Here is a 21,553-nt window from a genome sequence, read left to right on the forward strand (position 1 = left end):
ATATAAAGCTTTTATACTTATATATAGATAGGTAGATAAGAAAGAAAGTAACACAAATGCCTTTGTATGCTAGAATATTAAACTCTCCTGAACTTCAAGTGTTCAACTTTTTTCCCCACCACTCTGAGATTCTTTCTAGGAAGAACTGAAGGACTGGGGCAGAAAGACATGGGCCACAACAGGCCTTTTTTGCAACCCTGTCTGAACACCCACTAGGGCTGCACCTCTCCTCGTTTCATCACATAACTAGGAGTGAAGTGAGAGGGCTCCCAGGTCTGTCTTTGAGTCTAAGTCAGCTTCCTCGAACAGATCTTTGGAAATACTGTGGTTCTGAAACCTAAAGGTGTATCTCAAGTGGAATTTGCTGGGGACATCCTCATTCAAGTGCATCACCATCAGTTCCCTCCATGGCCATCCAAAAACCATTTCCAAGTTATTGTTTCCCAAATCAGGCCTACTTAGGCCTGCTTACTTCAAAACATCTTTAGAAACCAAAGCCTATTCCACTCTGAAAAACTGACCTGAGGTAACAGCAGGGGCAGAGTGACAGAAACATTCATCAGAACCCATGTCATGGGCATATCCCATTGACCACAGAGACCACAGGCACTGCATATTATCAGATCCACCTGCTTACTTATTTACGCAACACTTTGAAAGGGGACACAAATAGCTCTAGTATTTTTTCTTTTAAAAAAAGTTTTATTTAAATATTTATTTGGCTGCATCAGGTCTTAGTTGCAGCATGTACATATCTCAGAAAATGGATGTCAAACAGTTAGTGGTGGTCTTGAGGATACTTGACCGGAAGGAAAAAATGTAGAAAATGGGCTGGAAGATAGTATACCTGAAGCTCCTATGCATTTGGCTCTCTTTAAATATGGTGACTGTGAAATCTGACTAATACCTTCCTTGTTTCTGCCTTCCAAATCTCTGGCAAGTCACACTATTGGTGGACTCTAAGAGGAACCACAAAGAGGATGAGTTCTGGAAAATCTAATTCCTAACATTACCTACAGAGAGGATAGCTCTATCCTCTAGCTTTAGATTTTGTTGCCCCACCATAAGCCTCTCTTCTTTTTTATTTATTTACTTGGCTGCACTGGGTCTCAGTTGGAGCATAGGGGATCTTCATTGCATTATGTGGGATGTTTCATTGAGGTACACAGGCTCAGCTGCTCCACGGCATGTGCGTTCTTAGTTCCCTGCGAAGGGATCAAACCCAGGTCCCCTGCATTGCAAGGAAGATTCTTAACCACTAGACCACCAGGGAAGTTCCTAGGCCACTCTTCTTAATTCCAAGTCTATTCACCAAATTACAGTCAGAAGGAAAGATACAAAGCAAGATATAAATATGAAAATAATTATTCACATAGAAACTATATTCATTTATAAGTGAGGCATACACAAATATTTATTGAACAGTTTATTAGCATAGAAAATGTTAAAAGGCTCTTATACTCTTCACTCCAACAAAAGAGCTTGGTAAGAAAGATAAATATATATATTGGACTAGAGATATCCGAGAACTGCCATAAGGCTGTTAGGAAAATCCAAATACCAAACTGTCATTTCTCAGTGGTCCCTTAACACAGAGCAAATCAAACATTATAAAATAATTTTTACCTAATTGAATTATTAGGCATTTACTCTGATTCACCTATGATCCAACTGGCTTCAAAAAGAAAAAATAAAACTGATTTAAAGAAAAAGCTCTATCTATTAATTTTATGTACCACTGTGGAAACATGACTTACAGAGTCATCTCCCCTCATATTCATTTCTGAGAGTAATTACTAGAAATCCACTGTCCAATAGTGCACTTTAAGAAAGAGGATTGATAAACACAATGTATTTCCAACTTTAATAACTTTTTCCTGTTACACATAGATTAATTTTCATCAAGCTTTCTCATATTACTTATATTTCTTTCCAATGTGAGTTTTCACATGTAAAGATGTGGGCTCATTGAAATCTTTCCAAAACTGTTTAACTCAGGGGTTTTTGTCCAGTGAGTCCTTTCATTCTTTTGGAATTGGAATGACTGAAAGTCTTCTGACATTTTTTTACATTATACAGTATCTCTCCAGTGTGCACTCTCTTCAAATAGTTTGTGACAAATGAAGGCTTTACCATACTCCCTCCACTCTGATCTTTTTCAAGTCATCAAAAATAAATAAAAACCTCTGGTAACATCTGAAGGCTTTTCCATATCCCTTACAGTCACAGGGTTTCTTTTCAGTATGAATTCTTTCATGCATTTCTAAGGAGGTATAATTTTTGCAGGACTTCCCACATGGTTTACAAGGTTTCTATTCTATGGGAATCCTTTCATGTGTTTGCAAACTTTGAAAATATCTTAAGGTTTTCCCACCTTGTTTACACTGATAGGTTTTTCTCTCCAGTGTGGCTTCTTTAACATTTTCAAAGTGAAGTTGGTTGACTAAAGGCTTCTCTATATTCCTTATTCATAAAATTTCTCAGTGTGAATTCGTTTGTGCTTTTGGAAGGAAGTGTAATATCTGAAAGCTCTGCTGCACTGTGAGCATTCATAGGGTTTCTCTCCAGTGTGCAGTCTCATGTGTACTCTCAAGGTTTGGTGATGGGAGAGGGCTTTCCCACATTCCTTGCATTCGTAGGGTTTCTCTCCAGTGTGAGTTCTTCCATGTGACTGTAAGGAATTGTAATGACTGAAGGCTTTACCACATTGTTTGCATTCGAAGGGTTTCCCTCCAGTATGAATTTGTTTGTGTTTGTGAAAGGAAGGGTAATATCTGAAAGCTTTACCACATTGTTTACATTCATAGGGTTTCTCTCCAGTGTGCAGCCGCATGTGTATTTTTAAGGTTTGCTGATGGGAGAGGGTTTTCCCACATTCCTTGCATTCATAGGGCTTCTCTCCAGTATGAGTTCTTCTGTGTGACTGTAAGGAATTGTAGTAATTGAAAGCTTTACCACATTGTTCACATTCATAGGGTTTCTCTCCAGTGTGAATCCTTTGATGTATTCGAAAGGAACTAGGAGAAATGAAGGCTCTCTCACATTCCTGACATTTATAAGGTCCATCGCCAGTGTGAGTGATCATGTGTGCTCGAAGGCTTGAGAGACCTCTGAAGGTTCTCCCACACTCCTTACATTCATAAGGCTTTTCCCCAGTATGAATTCTTTCATGTTTCCGAAAAGAACTAGGACAACTGAAGGCTTTACCACACTGCTTACATTCATAGGGTTTCTCACCTGTGTGAGTCCTTTGATGTGTTCTAAAAGTATGGTAGTATCTAAGGAATTTTCCACATTGCTTACACTGATAGGGTTTCTTTTCACTGTGGGTTGTTTCATGTGTTCGCAATGAAGAGGAACAATTAAAAGCTTTCCCACATTCCTTACATGTATATGAAGCATTTCCAGTGTGTGTTACCATGTGTCTTCGAAACCCTGTGCTCCACATGAAGGCCTCCCCACATTCCTTACATTCATAGGGTTTTTCTCCTGTGTGGATTCTTTCATGTGCTTGAAAGGATGCACGGGAATGGAATGCTTTCCCACATTCCTCACATTTATATTTTTTCTCTCGATTGTGATTTTTCTCATGGGTCTCCAAAAATTGGAGATAGCCAAAGGCTTTACCACATTCCTTACATCTATATGGCTTCTCTCCATATTTCTGATACTCAGGTGGTTGACGTTCAGTGTGATATCTCATATGTCTCTTAAGGGATGAATGACGTGTAAACACTTTTCCACATACACTGCATTCACGTGGTTTCATTCTATTAGTTTTCTTGCTCCGATTGAGGTTTGGAATAATGCTGAAGTTTTCTCCACACTGACTACCCTCTTTACTTTCACAGAGTCTTTCAACTACATGACTTCTGTGGGAAACAAACAAACAAACAAGGAGTACATTATTAATGAGTTCTTTATTAACAATTTTATACTTAGTAGGACATTTGAAGTACATTTTTTATCACTTATAGCAATAGTGTAGGTTTTATGCCTTGTCTGAATGGTTTCAAGTTTAATATAAGAAATGCTCTTGCAATCATCAAAGCAGTGACAATTCATATAGAGAATTTATTTAAAGTGTTGAACTATTTTGTAAACACTGAACATCTATGTCACATAAGTAATTTTGGTGAAAATTTTCCGAGAATAACTAAATTTGGAGCACTAGTTATTTCATCCTTTTAAAATTTCATAACATAACAGAATACTCACGAGTTACTATATTATATTGTGGGTACGACTTACCTTAATTTTCTCCCCTGATTTTTGTACTGATCTTCAATGTCATGATCTTCCCATTTTTCTCCTAAATTGCAGATCAAGGAAAATGATTCCAAAATATTATTAGTTATAGAAAAATGACTAGATTCTATATCCACTGTTGGCTGTGGCCTTGCCTAGTTTTATTTAACAATATTCTGCATTTCCACATTTAATATCTTGGAACAATGAGTAAGAAACACTTGTTGTTACTAATTAACAAAGTAAAGGCAAATTGTCATCCTCACCTATTGAGATCAGGTTCCTCAAGGTTTCCCGCATCACATCTCTATAGAGCTTCTTCTGTGAAGGATCCAGGAAAGCCCACTCTTCCAGGGTGAAGTTCACAGCCACATCCTCAAAGGTCACTGAATCCTAAAGCATCCCAAATGTGTGCATAGGAGGATGTGTGAGACTAACAGCCCTGGACATCTATACACCATTTATATGAAGGCTCATTTTATGTATGAGCCTGTCACCTCCAAACATTTATTCTCTGGCTTGATTATGAGAAAGTACTCTCTGTCCACACTTACTTCCTCGTAAGTTTAACAGCATCATGAAAACATGCAAATTATTTACACAGTTTATTGTGATCTCATCAGATATTATTTCTGTCTCATCTCAGGGTCCAAGCATGTTGGGAAATGACAGAAATGCTACACATATGAAACAAATATTATCATTTTAAGATCATGGATTCCTTGTGAGGAAAACTTCCCTCTCCCTTATTACCCACTATTAACAGCACTCTATGAGGCAGAGGGTGAAATTTGCATAAAACTTTACTAAGTAAAAACACAGTGAAGAACTAGAAACTTTTACTTCTATCCCTATCACCAAACATGAGTGTCTAGGACAAGTAGAAATCCAACTTTTAATAAGATCCAACTGGCCATTTAGTCCTGAAGTTCCAGGTTTTTAGAAGTAGTATAGTGATAACAGCTGGTAGAATGAAAATATCCTGACTACCAGGACGTATTGCTTTTAACTTGTGTAATATTTACCACAGGCTCAGCTCTCCCTTTCTCTCTCTGATTTTATGGACTCGAAGTTATTTGGTATTTAGAAGTCAGACACCAGGAAGAAGATGTCACAACTTAGACCACAAATTCCCTATACTCATGCCCCTTGGGGCTGCTCAGAGGCACACAAAGTCACACAAAGCGGGATAATATGCCAGAAGCACTCTTTATGGCAGAACCGGAACACTGTGCCCTGTGCTTTGCTGACCTTGAGTAACAGGTTAAGAGCTGCAGACTGCAAGTGTGTTCATTGAAAATCACATAGCAATTTGACCTTAAAATATAATGAAGGATTCAGCAGTGCTTTCCTCCAAACAACCCTAAAATCTGTTTTCAAACTGCAAGAAGTGGTTTCAAGACCAGCCATTCTAGAGGCTGTTCTCCCAAGTTCTCTAATTCTCAAACACTCCTATCTGATCTACAGAAGTATGATGGCTTGACCACTGAACATATGAATCCCTTCGCTGATGACAGCACACAGTGCCAATAGTGTATGAAAGGGTTTACTTCCCATAATTGAGGTCTTCGGGAAAAGTAAGGCCTACTTCCCCAGCAGTCAGGAAATGCCTTAAGAGAGAAAGGAGCCTGGACTTCTTTTAAAAATTAGGGGGTAGGTTTGGGTTCACACACAGGAACAGGATCTTATGAGGGCTTAATGTCTTGTTACTGCCAATAGAGAGGAGCACCAAAGGCACTCCTATCACTATGTAGAGGTGTGGGTCAAGCAGAAATGAGGGGAAGGGCCCTGCATACACTACCTCCTCTCTGAGGAATCCCGAGTTTTTCTCCAGTGCACGTAAGGCAGAATCTTCCTGACACCAGTGTGGATTTTAAACACTGGTGAGTCTGAAAGGACCACAGGTTCTTCTGCAGCTTTTCTCCTAGCATTTGCCGCCCCGAGTCTTGACTGATTTGAATACTGTTTCTCCCTGTGCCACTTCCCCTCCCACTTCCACTTCCTGCCTTCCACTGCCCTTGTATGAACGGAGTTTTGTAATTCTAGCTGTTGTATTTTGTGGACCTGTTATTTTTGTTTTTCTGTGAAGTACAAATATTAGATGTGGGAAGTAAAGGAGACTCCACTGCTCTCGTCACTCCCTTTATAGCCAGCCATCACTGTCTTGTTTCTTGGAACTAAAGTTAGATTTTGGTCTCTTGCTCCACTGCAAAAAAAAACAACAACAACAACAACAAAAAACCCCACAAGAGATGGGACAGGAGGAAAGACCTCACAGCCAGATCTGCCGGGTTTGAGGAATGATTTTCTTTCTTCCTCATAAAGAGGAAAAAGCTTTTTCCACTGGTACATTTAAAGTTCCCCCAACAATAGGGAGGTACCAATTTTGGATAAGTGCCACTGTAACATGGAATGCTCAGAGAACCTGAACTTTTATTTATTTATTCTTTTTTAGAACCTGAACTTTTAAACTCTGGAGGTCTAAACTTGACTGTTGGCCACTGCTGAGTCTGATGTTTCAAAGGAATACTGGGTGCTGCAAATAGGAACTGAAGGGGTAAACTTACAAAACCCATTAAACCTATGGGGAAAAAAAGAGAAATGGGTGGGGGGGAAATGAGACTTTAAAGTTAACAGCAGTCAGCCATCAAAAACAGGAGTCTGAGAACTCTGGTTTTGGGTCTGGTATTTAAGGGACTTGGGGGACTTCCCTGGTGGTCCAGTGGTTAGGAATTCTTTGCCTTGAAGTACAGGGGATGCAGACTGGATCACTGGTCAGTGTCTAAGATCCCACATGTCTTGGAGCAGCTAGGCCTGTGTGCCACAACTACTGAGCCCAGGTGTCATAACCAGAGAGAGCCCAAGCACTGCAACAAAAGATCCTGCCTGACACAACAAAGATTCTGTGTGCCGTGACTAAGATCTGAGGTAACCTAAATAAATAAATAAATATTTTAAAGACCTTGGATGCCATTCCCAACTTCATAGAAAAAACGTGAAAACATTTGAAATCAATAACTCTTCTTAGATCCATCAGAGCACTGAAGTCACAGGAAAACCACTGTTTTCAAAATTGAGAAAGAGAAAATAAAGGTACAAGGCCTGGGAACTTCCTTGGTGGTCCAGTGGTTGGGAATCCACTTTGCAATGCAGGGGTTCAAGAGCTGGATCCCTGGTCGGGAACTAGGATCCTACATGCTTCAGGGCAGCTAAGCCATGCACAGCAGCTGGAAGGCCCACTTGCCACAACTACTGAAGCCTGCCCACTATGTAGCCTGAAGGCCACAATTAGCCTGTGTGCCACACCTGGAGAATTTGTGTGCTGAAGCAATGGATCCCAACTAAGACCCAATGGAGCCAAAACCAAACAAATATTTTAAAAAAGTCATTGATGGCAAACCGCAAATGCAGCAAGTTCAGAAAACACTCTATAAAATAGAGTCTGGCTGCCAGTACAGGAGACACTATTGAACCTGTGTACCAGAGCACAAGAACTGCAACTACTGAGCCCACAAGCCACAACTACTAAAGTTCGGGCACCCTGGACTCTGTGCTCCGCGATGAGAGGAACCCCAGCTTGCCACCACTAGAGAAAGCCTGCACAGCAACAAAGACCCAGCACAGCCAAAACCAAATAAATAAAAAGAAAATTATAAAAAAAGAAAATGCACACCCAAGTATTTCATATTGACATAGAAGAAAGAATATATTTAAAAGATGTAGAAGAAACACCTTAGTTTACACAGATTTTTAAAAAATTTACTTTAAGTATAGTTGATTTACAACATTGTGTTAATTTCTGCTGTATAGCAAAGTGAATCAGTTACACATATACATTTCTTTGCATATTCCTTTCCATGCTGGTTGATTGGAAAGTGAAAGTTGCTCAGTTGGGTTCCATGGAATTCTCCAGGCCAGAATACTGGAGTGGGTAGCCTTTCCCTTCCCCAGGGGATCTTCCCAACCCAGGGACCAAACCCAGGTCTCCCATATTGCAGGTGGATTCTTTACCAGCTGAGCCACAATGGTTGATTACAGGATACTGAATACAGTTCATTGTGCTATAGAGTAGGATCTTGCTGTTTGCCCATTCTATATATAATAGCTTGCATCTGCTAATCCCTATACTCCCAATGCATCTGTCTCCAATCTCTCTCCCCCTTGACAATCACAAGTCCGTTCTCTGTATCCATGAGTCTGTTTCTGTTTCATAGATAAGTTCATTTGTGTCATATTTTAGATTCCACAGGTAAGTAATATCATATGATATTTGTCTTTTTCTTTCTGACTTACTTTACTCAGTATGATAACCTCTAGGTCCATCCATGTTGCTGCAAATGGCATTATTTATTCTTTCTTTACGACTGAATAGTATTGCATTGTGTGTGTGTATACATTTGTGCCTCCATACTGTTTTCCATAGAGGTTGCACCAATTTACATTCCTAGCAACAGCGCAGGAAGATTCCCAGTTCTCCACATCCTCTCTAGCACTTTTTATTTGTAGTCTCTTTAATGATGGTCATTCTGACTGGTATGAGGTGGTACCTAACTGCAGTTTTGATTTGCACAGAGAAAAAAAGATTTGAATTAAATCAGACATGTTTTCAGAAACCATACAAGGAAGAAGAGAGTGGACTGAAATGCTTGCTATACAGGCATACTTCATTTTATTGTGTTTCACTGTAGTTTGTGGAAACCCTACATTGTCAGATGATGGTTAACATTTTTTAGCAATAAAGCTATATAAATTGCTTTTTAGACATAATGCTACTGCATACTTAATAAGCTATGATATAGTTTTTTTTTATATGCACTGGGAAACCAAATAATGAGTATGACTTACTTTATTGCAGTGGTCCTGAACAGAACCCCCAATTTGAGGTATCCTTGTATTTCAAGTTTTGAAAGAAAAAAACACTCTTCTACTTTTCAAATCCCAAAGGTAATCCTTTGAAAATATTAATTTAGTAAAATGAAAAACAGCCAGTCAAGACAATGAAGAAGGAAAACAGAAATTACTAACTCAGAAATAAAAGGAGAAATAAGCATGAGAAAGGATTTGACACTAACCAACATCCATTTATGATAACAAACAATGCTCACTATTTGCTGAGCAAGTTTAACAAATGTACCACGGTCAAATAAGAAATAAAAAACAATATAGTGCAAACTGTGGATGCAGAGGGGTAATGTATACTTTCTGATACATTTCTCTATACTTTCTGATCAATTTTCCTTTAAACTTAAAACTGCCCTAAAAAAACTAAAGTGTACTAGAAAAAAAAAAAAAGATGAAGCAAAACTCATTACCCCTGATGACTGACCGATGACTGAAACAGGATACCTTTCATCCAACTGATTTGCATTTATTCAGTAAGGCAGCAGGGTGCTCCATGAGCCTAAGACAGGTAAGAGAGGTGAAACTTCCACTGAATGCCCTGTTGGACAGAATTGCACAGCATATTCAGAGAAGCGCCATGGTTACTATCAACATCTCCAGAACTCTCATGTGGATGAGGAGTGTCCTGGCAAGACTGTGAATGGTGCCCCTAGTACATGTACAGAAGAGAGTTACCTTGTGACTTCCCTGGTGGTCCAGCGGTTAAGAATCTGCCAAGCAATGTGTGGGACATGAGCTCAATTCCTGGTCACGGAACTAAGATCCCACATACCTACTGAGCCTACACATCACAAAGAAAGATCCCACCTGATGCAATGAAGATCCCATGTGCTGCAACTAAGACCCAATACAGCCCAAAATAAATATATATCTATTTTAAAAATATTACCTTGATTTATATTTTGGGTTATCTATTGAGTTCAGAGGTTCTTAAAGTTCTTTTTACTACAAAGGGGGCAACTCTTAGACAAGTGTCCAAGAATCTGTGAATACAAGTAGATAAAGCCAGTTTTGGGCCAGTATCAAGATAACTGCCTGATGTTTGGGTAGCTGTGTGACCCTGGGGTTTGGATTTTTTTATCAGGGATATCATAAACAAGGGATGCAGAGCACCAACTCTCTTCTGAACCTGTCCTGCAGGAATGCATATGGTCTTCCTTACAGTCTTGCATATACCCCAGAACTGAACCTTCAATTAACCCCAGGTAAGACTCCATCTGGGAGAATGGGGACCTTTCCCAACACTGCAGCCAACTTTTAAGGGAATAAGTAGAAGAGGCCTCCTTCTGCAGGAGACTCAGGCCAGGACAGATGTGACATCATCATGTCACATGGAGGTGTTGGTAGGCATGCTGACCCGATGGGGTGCTGTTTCCAAGGTCACAGGCATCATGAGCAGCTTAGCAGAGGATCACATGTTCAGTGCTTGCTGCTGCTGCTGCTAAGTCGCTTCAGTCGTGTCCGACTCTGTGCGACCCCACAAATGACAGCCCACTAGGCTCCTCTGTCCCTGGGATTCTCCAGGCAAGAACACTGGAGTGGGTTGCCATTTCCCTCTCCAATGCATGAAAGTGAAAAGTGAAAGTGAAGTCGCTCAGTCGACTCACTCACATGGGGTTGGACTCTTAGCGACCCCATGGACTGCAGCCTACCAGGCTCCTCCATCCATGGGATTTTCCAGGCAAGAGTACTGGAGTGGGTTGCCATTGCCTTCTCCTGCTTAGTGCTCTGTTCTCGAAAAATGCAAGTCTGTGTGCCTGATGCACAGTGAGGCCAAACAATACTAAAACACCACAGTTTGGAACAGAGAAAAATTTATTACAGAGCTATGCAAAGAGATGGGTGGCTCAAGAACCTCAAAGTTACTGAAAGCTTTCAGCAAAGCCCTTTTATAAGAAAGGTGAGGGAGAGGCCTGATTAGTTGTTGTCAGATCCTTTGTTCCTGAAGTTAGATCAGGATCAGGAAACAATGTTCTTGTAAATCTCTACCAAATGAATGTTATTCTTTCTTCTGACAAGAAAGGGCAAAGTCCCAAGGCAAAGCTTTCACCCTCTGGGGTCCTGGTCCTGGCTAAGAGGAGGTAGCTCTCACTTGGCAGCTTGGGGCCAGGTTCCCAGGCTGCCCAAATGTCATCACTGAGGGAGCCAGGCACCGAACCCAATAGCCCTTAGGCTGCCCAAAGAGGGGGGAGACCAGGTCCCACAGACTGTGACCCAGGCAGACTGCCGCTGCTACTATTAGGTCACAGAGGCAAGAGGCGGGAGAGGTTCACTGTTGCCTCAAGGCCTGGGCCAAGACTAGCTTTAGTGAGTGGCTTTAGTGAGGGCTCTGGAGCCCCACCAAATAGATTCGAGGGATTAGATCTGATAGACAGACAGATAGATCTTCTGCCTGAAGAACTACGGATGGAGGTTCATAACACTGTACAAGAGGTGGTGATCAAAACCATTGTCAAAAAAAGAAATGCAAGAAGGCAAAATGGTTTTTGGAGGAGGCCTTACAAATATCTGAGAAAAAGAGAGAAGCAAAAGGCAAGGAGAAAAAGAAAGATATATCCATCTGAACGTAGATTTCCAAAGGATAGCAAAGAGAGATAAGAAAGCCTTCCCAAGTGAACAATGCAAAGAAACAGAGGAAAACAATAATGGGAAAGACTAGAGATCTCTTCAAGAAAATCAGAGAACAAGGGAATATTTCATGCAAAGACAGGCACAATAAAGGACAGAAATGGTATGGACCTAACAGAAGCAGAAGATATTAGGAAGAGGTGGCAAGAATACACAGAAAAACTATACAAAAAAGATCTTCATGACTCGGATAACCACGATGGTGTGATCACTCACCTAGAGCCAGACATCTTGGAGTGTGAAGCCAAGTGGGCTTTAGGAAGCATCACTACGGACAAGGCTAGTGGAGTTGATGGAATTCCAGGTAAGCTATTTCAAATCCTAAAAGGTGATGCTGTGAAAGTGCAGCACCCAATCTGCTAGCAAATTTGGCGAACTCAGCGGTGGCCACAGGACTGGAAAAGGTCAGTTTTCATTCAACACCAAAGAAGGGCAAAGTCAAAGAATGCTCAAACTACCACACAATTGCACTCATTTCACATGCTAGCAAAATAATGCTCAAAATTCTCCTAGTTAGGCTTTAACAGTATGTGAACCAAGAACTTTCAGATGTTCAATCTGGATTTAGAAAAGGCAGAGGAACCAGCAATTAAATTGCCAACATCCATTGTATTATAGAAAAAGAATCCCCAAAAAACATCTGGTTCACTGACTATGCTAAAGCTTTAGTCTGTGTGGATCACAACAATCTGTGGAAAATTCTTAAGGAAATGTGAATACCAGACCACGTCACCTGCCTCCTGAGAAACCTGTATGCAGGTCAAGAAGCAAGAGTTAGAACCAGACATGGAAAAACGGACTGGTTCAAAACTAGGAAAGGAATACATCAAGGCTGTATATTGTCACCCTGCTTATTTAACATACATGCAGAGTATATCATACCAGGGGAGATGAAGCACAAGCTGTAATCAAGATTGCCGGGGGAAATATCAATAACCTCAGATATGCAGATGATATCACCCTTATGATAGAAAGCGAAGAGGAACTAAAGAGGCTCTTGATGAAGGTGAAAGTGAAAAAGCTGGCTTAAAACTCAACATGCAAAAAACTATGATCACGGAATCCGGTCCTATCACTTCATGGCAAATAGATGGGTAAACAATCAAAACAGTGACAGACTTCATTTTTTTGGGCTCCAAAATCAATGCAGATGGTGACTACAGCCATGAAATTAAAAGACTCTTGCTCCTTGGAAGAAAAGTTATGACAAATCTAGACAGCATATTAAAAAGCAGAGACATTACTTTGTCAGCAAAGGTCCATCTAGTCAAAGCTATGATTTTTCCAGTAGTCATGTATGGATGTGAGAGTTGAACCACAAAGAAGGCTGAGCACTGAAGAACTGATGCTTTTGAACTGTGGTGTTGGGGAAGACTCTTGAGAGTCCCTTGGACTGCAGATCCAACTAGTCTATCCTAAAGGAAATCAGTCCTGAACATTCACTGGAAGGACTGATGCTGAAGCTGAAACTCCAATACTTTGGACACCTGACGCAAAGAACTGACTCATGAGAAAAGACCCTGATGCTGGGAAAGATTGAAGGCAGGAGAAGTGGATGACAGAGGACGAGATGGTTCATGGCATCAGTGACCCAATGGACATGAGTTTGAGCAAGCTCCAGGAGTTGGTGATGCACTGGTAAGCCTGGCATACTGTAGTCCATGGGGTTGCAAACAGTTGGACATGACTGAGGAACTGAAAAACAACTGGGGCCCCACAGGACACATCCTCCAGCCTGTTCCCTGGGCCCCAGCTCACCTGCTGGCCCAAGGCCCAGTGAGCTGAAGGGCTTCCAGGAGAAGGCCAGGATCCGCCTCTTACCTCACTCTCCATCTGATGACCACCATACCACAGACTGATGGCTGAATCCCTTCCCTTTAAGTTAGTTGCTGAGTCACATTCCACTCTTTGTGACTCCATGGACTGTAGCCCGCCAGCCTCCTCTGTCCATGGAATTCTTCAGGCAAGAATGCTGGGTGAGTAGCCATTCCCTTCTCCAGGGGCTCTTCTTCACCCAGGGATCCAACCCAGGTCTCCTACATTGCAGGTAGATTCTTTACCATCTGAGTCACCAGGGAAGCCTGAATTCCTTCCCCAGTGGTCCCTTATTGACTTTTACTTGTGGGCAGGGCCCACTGCAGTACTGACCAATAACTGAGCAGAACTACTAACGGTTGCTCATCCACAATTGGTTGCTTGTAGGTGAGGCCCACTGAGGCACCAACCAAATGCTAAGCAGAACCGTTGCCTGGTAACAGGGTGAGCAGTAATGACAAGCACAGCAATGGCTGTGTGTTCACTGCATTCTATTACACTTGTGAGAGTCTCAGTTTTCAAGAGCGCCTAGTACATGGTGGTAATTGTACTTCTGAGGCAGTTCTTTGCACCAGAAGCCTATAGACAGCTTAAGGCCATCATGGGTCACCGTAGGAGGCATAAGAAGAGGCCACTGTATCCTCTATACTGAGGGAGACTCCAAGGGAACTAACAGGAGTGCTTGTTGTATGGTCATTTAAACACAGTCCAGAGCCTTCTGTGGTAGGGGTGTTCTCAAGGTGGGGGTCAATTTCCAAGTAATAGTAAAAATGGGCTCAAGTAAAATTCCTAAATAAGGAATATGTTGTCTCCCCAACACCAAAAGAACCTACTAGGCCTTGTGGGTGCTGAGAATGACTACAAATATTTCTTCACATTGTAAAGGAGGGAGCAGTTGATAACTGAAAAACATACAGAAACTTAACTAAGGGCGTCACATTGCATGGGTTAATGGCCCAGACACTTTTTGTGAGATCCTTGTTTCCATATTTGTGTATTCTGAATGAAAATGAAATGAATGTACTCAGAGGAAGATGTCCTTAGTGTGATGTCATACCTGTGTTCCTGAAGCAAAGTGCATGCAGTTCAAATCTTCCTGCAGAGACTGTGGGATGGCAAAAGTGCTGAGGTTCTCTGAGGGTAACCAGATAAAGATGTCCCTTCAGAGGGGAAGGCCTCTGCAGCTGAGAGAATGTTGAAATAGATACTCAACAGAACAGACTTATCAAGTCTGTGAGAGCAAGATGTTTACTGAGTGGATGAAGTAATATCCACAATGATAGGGACTAGGAATAGGGGCTAATTTGATGTAACCACAGCTCAAGGTTGTTGTAATCCACTATGAGGTATCATTCATTCTTTCCAGGTTTAAGGACAGATCAAATAAGGCTATTAAAGGAGAAAATTGGGGGCTATCACTTCTCCTTTAATATGTTTCTTTATAATGTTTTTCAATATAATTCAATGTCGAGGTCCGTGTGTGGGTTGGAAAAGAATTTTCAGACATGAGGTACAGTGAGAGGGAAATAAAGTTTATTAGAGTGGGAGACACTGTTAGAACAGCAGGCCAGCTCAGGGGAGAACCAACGTTGAACAGGGGTCCTTAGTATACTTTTATACCCAGGGTACAAGGAGTGGGATGGGGTCTTGCAGGTCATTTGCTGATTGGATGAGGTACATATCCTGGGTGGGATAAGAGTAAGGCAAATACCTTCTCCTTGTGAGGTAGGAGGGAAAACAGGTTATATTGCTCAGGAGGACCTGAAATCCGTTAATGTTAGAACATGGAGGAGGGAAGGACAATGAGCAACTGGCTTTTCTGTCCCTGCATTCCAGGACCCTCCTTGGTTTTATTTGCTCTTTTGTCCTTGGGTTACCACACTCAAGGCCCTGTTTAAAACTTAAAATCAGGCCATATTAATGAATTTAACTGTTGGGTAACATCTGTGGAGTCTTATTTTGTCTTGCCAATTTGGAAGTAGGAGACAATTTCATTTTACTTAATGAATCATGGGTTCAGAGCTTCCCTGCTCACTACGGGATATTTTGGGACAATGAGTGATACAACCATGAGAAATTTAGGCAATAAAAAATTTAGGCAATAAAAAAAATTTGCTGCTGAAGGCAAAGTATACCTATTTGTCCTTTATACTCTATTCAGTCATTCCCCTGAGATGATGAGGTAAACTGCTTAAATTTAGTGGGATCCTCACAAATACCTGCAATTTGAAACCGAGTTTAATTACATGAAGTTTCATGAATTAGAGTGCGGTATACAGGAGATGTTAATATTAAACTCGTATTACAGAGGACAGGCCAGGATGAGGTACATATCCTGGGTGGGGTAAGAGTAAGGCAAATACCGTATTACAGTCAGGCAGGCCCCTTCTATCTTTTTGCTATGGAAATTCTTCTAGCATATTTTGGATTTACAATTGAATGAAACTGTAGTCCTTTCTTTCAGTACCTTTTTTCCTCTGGTTCTCTCCCTCCAGTCTTTTTTTGTTTGGTATTTTAGGTCACTGAATATACTCTGGGGGAGAGAGTGTCCCTTCTACCCTAGCATTGATAATTTTTTTCCTCTAGAGAGCCTCACGCCAGTGCCATCAGGGTCAGAGGCCTCCTTCATGACAACTGGTTATGTTATAGAAATTAAGTACCCCAGGCTTAAATTGGTTTAAATTAACCCCTTTTCTGTGCCAGTGAGGCTATAGGTGTTGCCCACCTAACTCAGAGGGTCAGCATCTTTGTTGCAGGTGCTTCTAGCAGGTGCAGCAACAGCAGAGGTACTGAAGGGTCCTGGTGAGCCCTCTGGTATTAGGAATGGACTCAGCCTGCCACCTACTGGCTGCTGTTACTCTCGCCTCTCTTTCTCTCTGAAATCATCTTTGCAGAGAGATCATCTGAGGGGTTCGCCTCACTCACAGGGTATAATCAGCCAAGTAACCCCCGAAGATCCCTCCCCTCCAAGGCCTGGGTGAACCCAGGGTCAGTCACACCTGCACTAACACACAGACAGGTTCCATCTGGATCACTAGGAGGGTCCCATCCTCATTCTGCTCCCACAGGAGACACTGTCAGCTGGTGCCCTCTGTATATAGAACCCAGGTTTGGTGGGGTCAATAATGCCACCCAGGGCACAAGCCACTGGCAGCCCACAGAGCAGGAGCCCCCAGGCTTTCTTATCAGCCTGTCCAGGTAAGAAGGACTAGGGGAAATGGGAGCAGTGAGGCTCTTCTTTCAGTACTAGTCAAACATCAAGTATGTGGAACCTGACTACTCATTACAAGAACCAAAGCCAGGTAAGAAAAACATGCATCTGCACTGGCTTCTTTCCATATAAAGAAACATCAACAGGATGATCAAGAAGCAATCAGAACCGGATATTTGTGCATGGGTGGAGTAAGAGCACAGGGGTGGAGGAGGACATGCAGGCTAAGAGTCGTAAGCTAGTTTCCCATTTTAGAAATATTTTTAACATTCACATGCATTATTTAAAATCAGTAGAGAAACTGATATACATCTTATTTTCCTATGCTTAACATTATTTTAAATTAATTTTTGCTTTTTAAAATTAATCTTAACTTTTCTACATAGGAAACCATTCCAAGATTTAACCCTTTAAATGCTAACAGATATAAAACTGCATACCATAAAAGATTTACAAATCCCCTTCTAACTAAAAGGACAAGAACATTATAGTTTGTCCCTCCACTATATTTCATACTGGGGATATTTTCAGGAACAAGTGGCATAATATAAAACATTAGGGGTTTGGAATTAAACCCAGAAATAGACTTAAAAGATGTATATAAGCTTTAAAGTGTTCTTCATATCAACAAAAATATAAATTCAATGGCTTTTTCCTCACATTCATTAAAACAATAATTCATTTGCTTTAGGAACAGCATGGCCTTCTAAATGTCTAGGGATAGGAGGGCATTATGTTAAGTGAAATAAGTCAGACAGAGAAAGATAAATACTTTATGACATCACTTACATGTGGAATCTAAGAAACACAACAAACCAGTCAATATTACAAAAAAGAAGCAGACTCACAGATACAGAAAATAAACTAGTGGTTACGGGGTTGATGGGGGCAATGCAAATGTAGGGAAGTGGGAGTCACAAACAATTTGGTTGTAAGACAGGGTACAGGGATATATTGTACATCATGGGGAATATAGCCAGTATTTTGTAGTAACTGTAAATGGAGTATAACCTTTAAAAATTGTACAATAAAAAAATTTTTTAATGGAAAAAACATTTGAGCACTTAAACACACCCATCTCACACTGAGGCTCTCTTTGCCTTAATAGAACAAAATTCTAGTTGGTTCCAGAATTTTCTTGCTTTACTCACATAGTATCTCTCAATTAACTTACACATTAAAAGCCCCAAAGCTAATGGAAACTAGAATCAAAGGACTGCAACGTTTAGCTAAGAAAGAAACATATATTTGAAATGACTGATTTTGAGATTCCAGTATTTATGTGAAATTGTAACAATTTTTGAGAAGTGCCTGGAAATTGTATTGGCTTATTAAACTTCCTTATGGTAGAATTGTAGAGTTTTTCATGCACTGGAACTCTACCCGCCTTTACACACACACACACACACACACACACACACCCTCCCTGATGCAACACACACACACACACCCCTCCCTGATGCAACACACACACACACACACACACACACACCCCACCCCCCCACCCCCCACCTCCCTGATGCAATAAACCTGGAGAACTTGCAGGAGGAAACTCATTTTAAAAGGAGAAATGGTAAAGTTCTTTTTAAACTTTTTATATTGGGGTATAAGCTGATTAACAATTTGTGATAGTTTCAGGTGAACAGTGAAGGGACTCAGCCATACATAGACATGTATCCATCAGGAGAAATTAAATAGTTTAAAAAGCATATTAGGAACTTCCCTGGCAGACCAGTGGTTATGACTCCACACTTCCAATGCAGGGGGTATGGGTTTGATCCCTAGTCCAGGAACTAAGATCCCCCATGCCATGTGGTGTGGCCAAAAAAAATTAATTTAAAAAAGGACATATTAATTTTATAAAATAATTTATTCTGCTATAAATCACCATTAAAAAGCAGTGCTTTAATTTTTTAAAAACTTAATTAATCTATTTTAATTGGAGGCTAATTACTTTACAATATTGTAGTGACTTTTGCCATGAATCAGCCACAGGTGCACATGTGTTCCCCATCCAAAACCCCCCTCCCACCTCCCTTCCCATCCCATCTCCCAGGGTCATCCCAGTGCGCCAGCCCTGGGCACCCTGTCTCGTGTATTGAACCTGGACCAGCGATCCACTTCACGTATGATAATATACACGTTTCAATGCTACCCTCTCAAATCATCCCACCCTTGCCTTTTCCCAGAGTCCAAAAGACTGTTCTTTATATCTGTGTCTCTTTTGCTGTCTCGCATATAGAGTAAAAAAAACAGTGTTTTAATTTGGTATGCAACACTTTTGGATTAAAAATTGTCATGAAAGTAATTAACAAAAAACAAAGAGAAAATACTGGAATAAAAACAGATAAGTAGCCTTCTTGCTACAGTTCAGAAGAAAAACCCACTTTCAGAAAGATGACCAAATTCCCAGACTTGGGGTCCAAGATACAGTTCCTAGAGCAAGTTAGTCACTGGAGGAGGGTAGGGACAGTTGAGGAGCCACAAGAATGATTTCTGCACTCTACACGCTCTCCTGTGTCCCTAAAACATGGAAGCACAGACTCTACTAGGTTCTAGTCTCACAAGTGAGGAAACTCTACGTCTGATTCAGTTTAAGATTCTGATCCAAATTCATAAACCCTTTGTCCACAACACAGAAGACAAGATCATAACAGCCTCTTTCAATGTGCGTACATTACACTAAGTGTACCTACACTGTGAACGCAAAACTGAAGTTCCGAGTTTTGTGTCCAGTGTCCAACTTTTTTGTGACCCCATGGACTGTAGACTGAAAGGCTCCTCTGTCTATGGGGTTCTTCAGGCAAGAATACTGGAGTGGGTTGCCATTTCCTTCTCTAGGGGCTCTTCCCAATTCAGGGATTGAACTCGCACAGGAAAGTTTTAGGCCTCCAACCTCAGAAATGAAATCAGTCCTCACCACTGTGTGCAGGTACATCCTCAGCTTTCCAGGGCTCTGTAGCGTCTCTCAGTATAAAGTCTCCTTCCATTGTGGGTGTGAACATGTAAGACCTGCCGGGGTGGGGTGGCGGGGTGGGAGGGTTAGGTGTTGCCCCCCAACAAGAATAACTGGGTCTGCAGATCGTTCTCTTTACAGGAGCCTTGGCATGGATCATTGACTACAGGCCTCTGCTCTGCACTGGAGTATCTTTAGAACACTCTTGATGTTTTAATGGACACAAACTTAGTGTTTGAACAATCCAGCAACACAATTTAAACCTATCATTTATGTGGAAAGGAGGAAAGAAAACTGTAGAGCATTTTCACTAGTTCAACCAGAAAACCTGAAATATTTACTCCTTTCAGGAGGAAAAAAAAAAAGATGTCAGTCAGTGATTATTTCTACAGTGAGAAATCGGTCTGTAAATAATTAATCACACCTGAACACTTGGTCTGGACGTCTAAGCAGACACCACACAACCAGAGAATTTCATCTGAAATTACCTAAAAGTAAAGAATAGTCCTGAGAAACTTACTACACATGCTCCAGGGGAGAAAAAAACAGCAGAACAAAACTTTTTAAATGAAATGTGATCCTGGAATTTTTTTTTTTTCCTAAAATTCACCTCTTTTGCCTCTTGGGAAATGTTTTATACTATCTTTTAAGCTGTATTGATTAAATGCATTTTACTCTGATTGAAAAATAGCGTTTAAATATGTGAATAAATCTTTTAAAGGTGACAATCTTTAAATCTTTAAAGTAGGGCCAACCCTGACAGGACACATGACCCAGGCAAGTTTTAAAAGGAACCTCCACGAATTAGATGTCTGTGCCCAGAAAAGTGTGTGGGAGGAGAGGCACCAAACTGTTGAACAAAGTAGTTTCAAGTGGTTATTTTTTGCTTTCTTCTAGTGGAAAACAGCCACAGACAAAAAAAAAAAAAAAAAGGAAAAAAGAGCCATCCAAGGCTCTGGGAGGAAAATGATAAACAGTTAAAACACTGCGTCTGTTTGAAACGCACCACGGAGGACAAAGCGTTGATAATGATGCTGTGAATGTGAGAGGGAATTTGGCCTTGGGGATGTAGGGTGAACTCCGAAAATTTAGGGAACTCACTGCCAGCCCTAGGAAGAGCCAAGCTTGAGCGGACAGGGGCGTAGACTTGAGACTCTTGGTACTCAAATAACTGGAAAACTGAAGAGAAAGCGGGAGCCCCCTGGGAAAATGTCAGGGAATGGGGACCCCACACACCAGAGCTCCTCTCACGCACGAACCACGGAGACCGAGTCACGAGGGTCCCCCGACAACCCTCCCCGGGGGTCACAACACATTCTGAGGCGGACGCGGGGCTGCGGGGTCGGGGCCGAAGTCGGGGCGCGCAGTGACTGGACAGGACGCCCGGGGTCCTGGCTGCCGGCCCCGCCCCCCACGCGACCCGACGGAGGAGACTGAGGTCCGAGCAACGCCCCTCGGGTCCGCAGGCTCCGGGGTTGACAGCGGGGAGGCCCGACACCACCACAGCTGGTTCGGATTCACTCCAACCAACGCCTCCCCCCCTCTCGCTCCAACTCTGCACCCGGGTAACGCACACTCACCATTTCTAGGTTTCCTGGGTCTCCCTGAGTCCTTCCTACGACTCTCACAGCAGGTCACAACAAGACAGACTCTGAGGCAGTGCCGCCAGCGTCTCTGAGAGGTGGGAAAGCGGATCGCTAGCCGAGCCTGCGGGAGTGAAAACGGAGCCAAAGCGGTGCGTCGCCCCACCTACCTACCCAAGCGGCGCCCCTGATTGGACAGTTCTCAAAGCC

General features: G+C 41.7%; 1 protein-coding gene across 1 annotated transcript; it reads right to left on the minus strand.

Moving 5' to 3' along the window:
* Positions 1-1,427: 1,427 nt before the first annotated feature.
* Positions 1,428-21,460, minus strand: LOC133061904 (zinc finger protein 709-like). The gene is made up of 4 exons (XM_061150212.1): positions 21,341-21,460; positions 4,515-4,641; positions 4,252-4,312; positions 1,428-3,872 (listed from the first exon to the last, which is right to left on the minus strand). Exons 1-4 carry the CDS (start codon positions 21,341-21,343, stop codon positions 2,465-2,467), a joined length of 1,599 nt encoding a protein of 532 aa, XP_061006195.1. The 5' UTR covers positions 21,344-21,460; the 3' UTR covers positions 1,428-2,464.
* Positions 21,461-21,553: the final 93 nt, after the last annotated feature.

The sequence above is a fragment of the Dama dama genome, chromosome 9, assembly GCF_033118175.1.
Source record: "Dama dama isolate Ldn47 chromosome 9, ASM3311817v1, whole genome shotgun sequence".
Classification (NCBI taxonomy): Eukaryota; Metazoa; Chordata; class Mammalia; order Artiodactyla; family Cervidae; genus Dama; species Dama dama.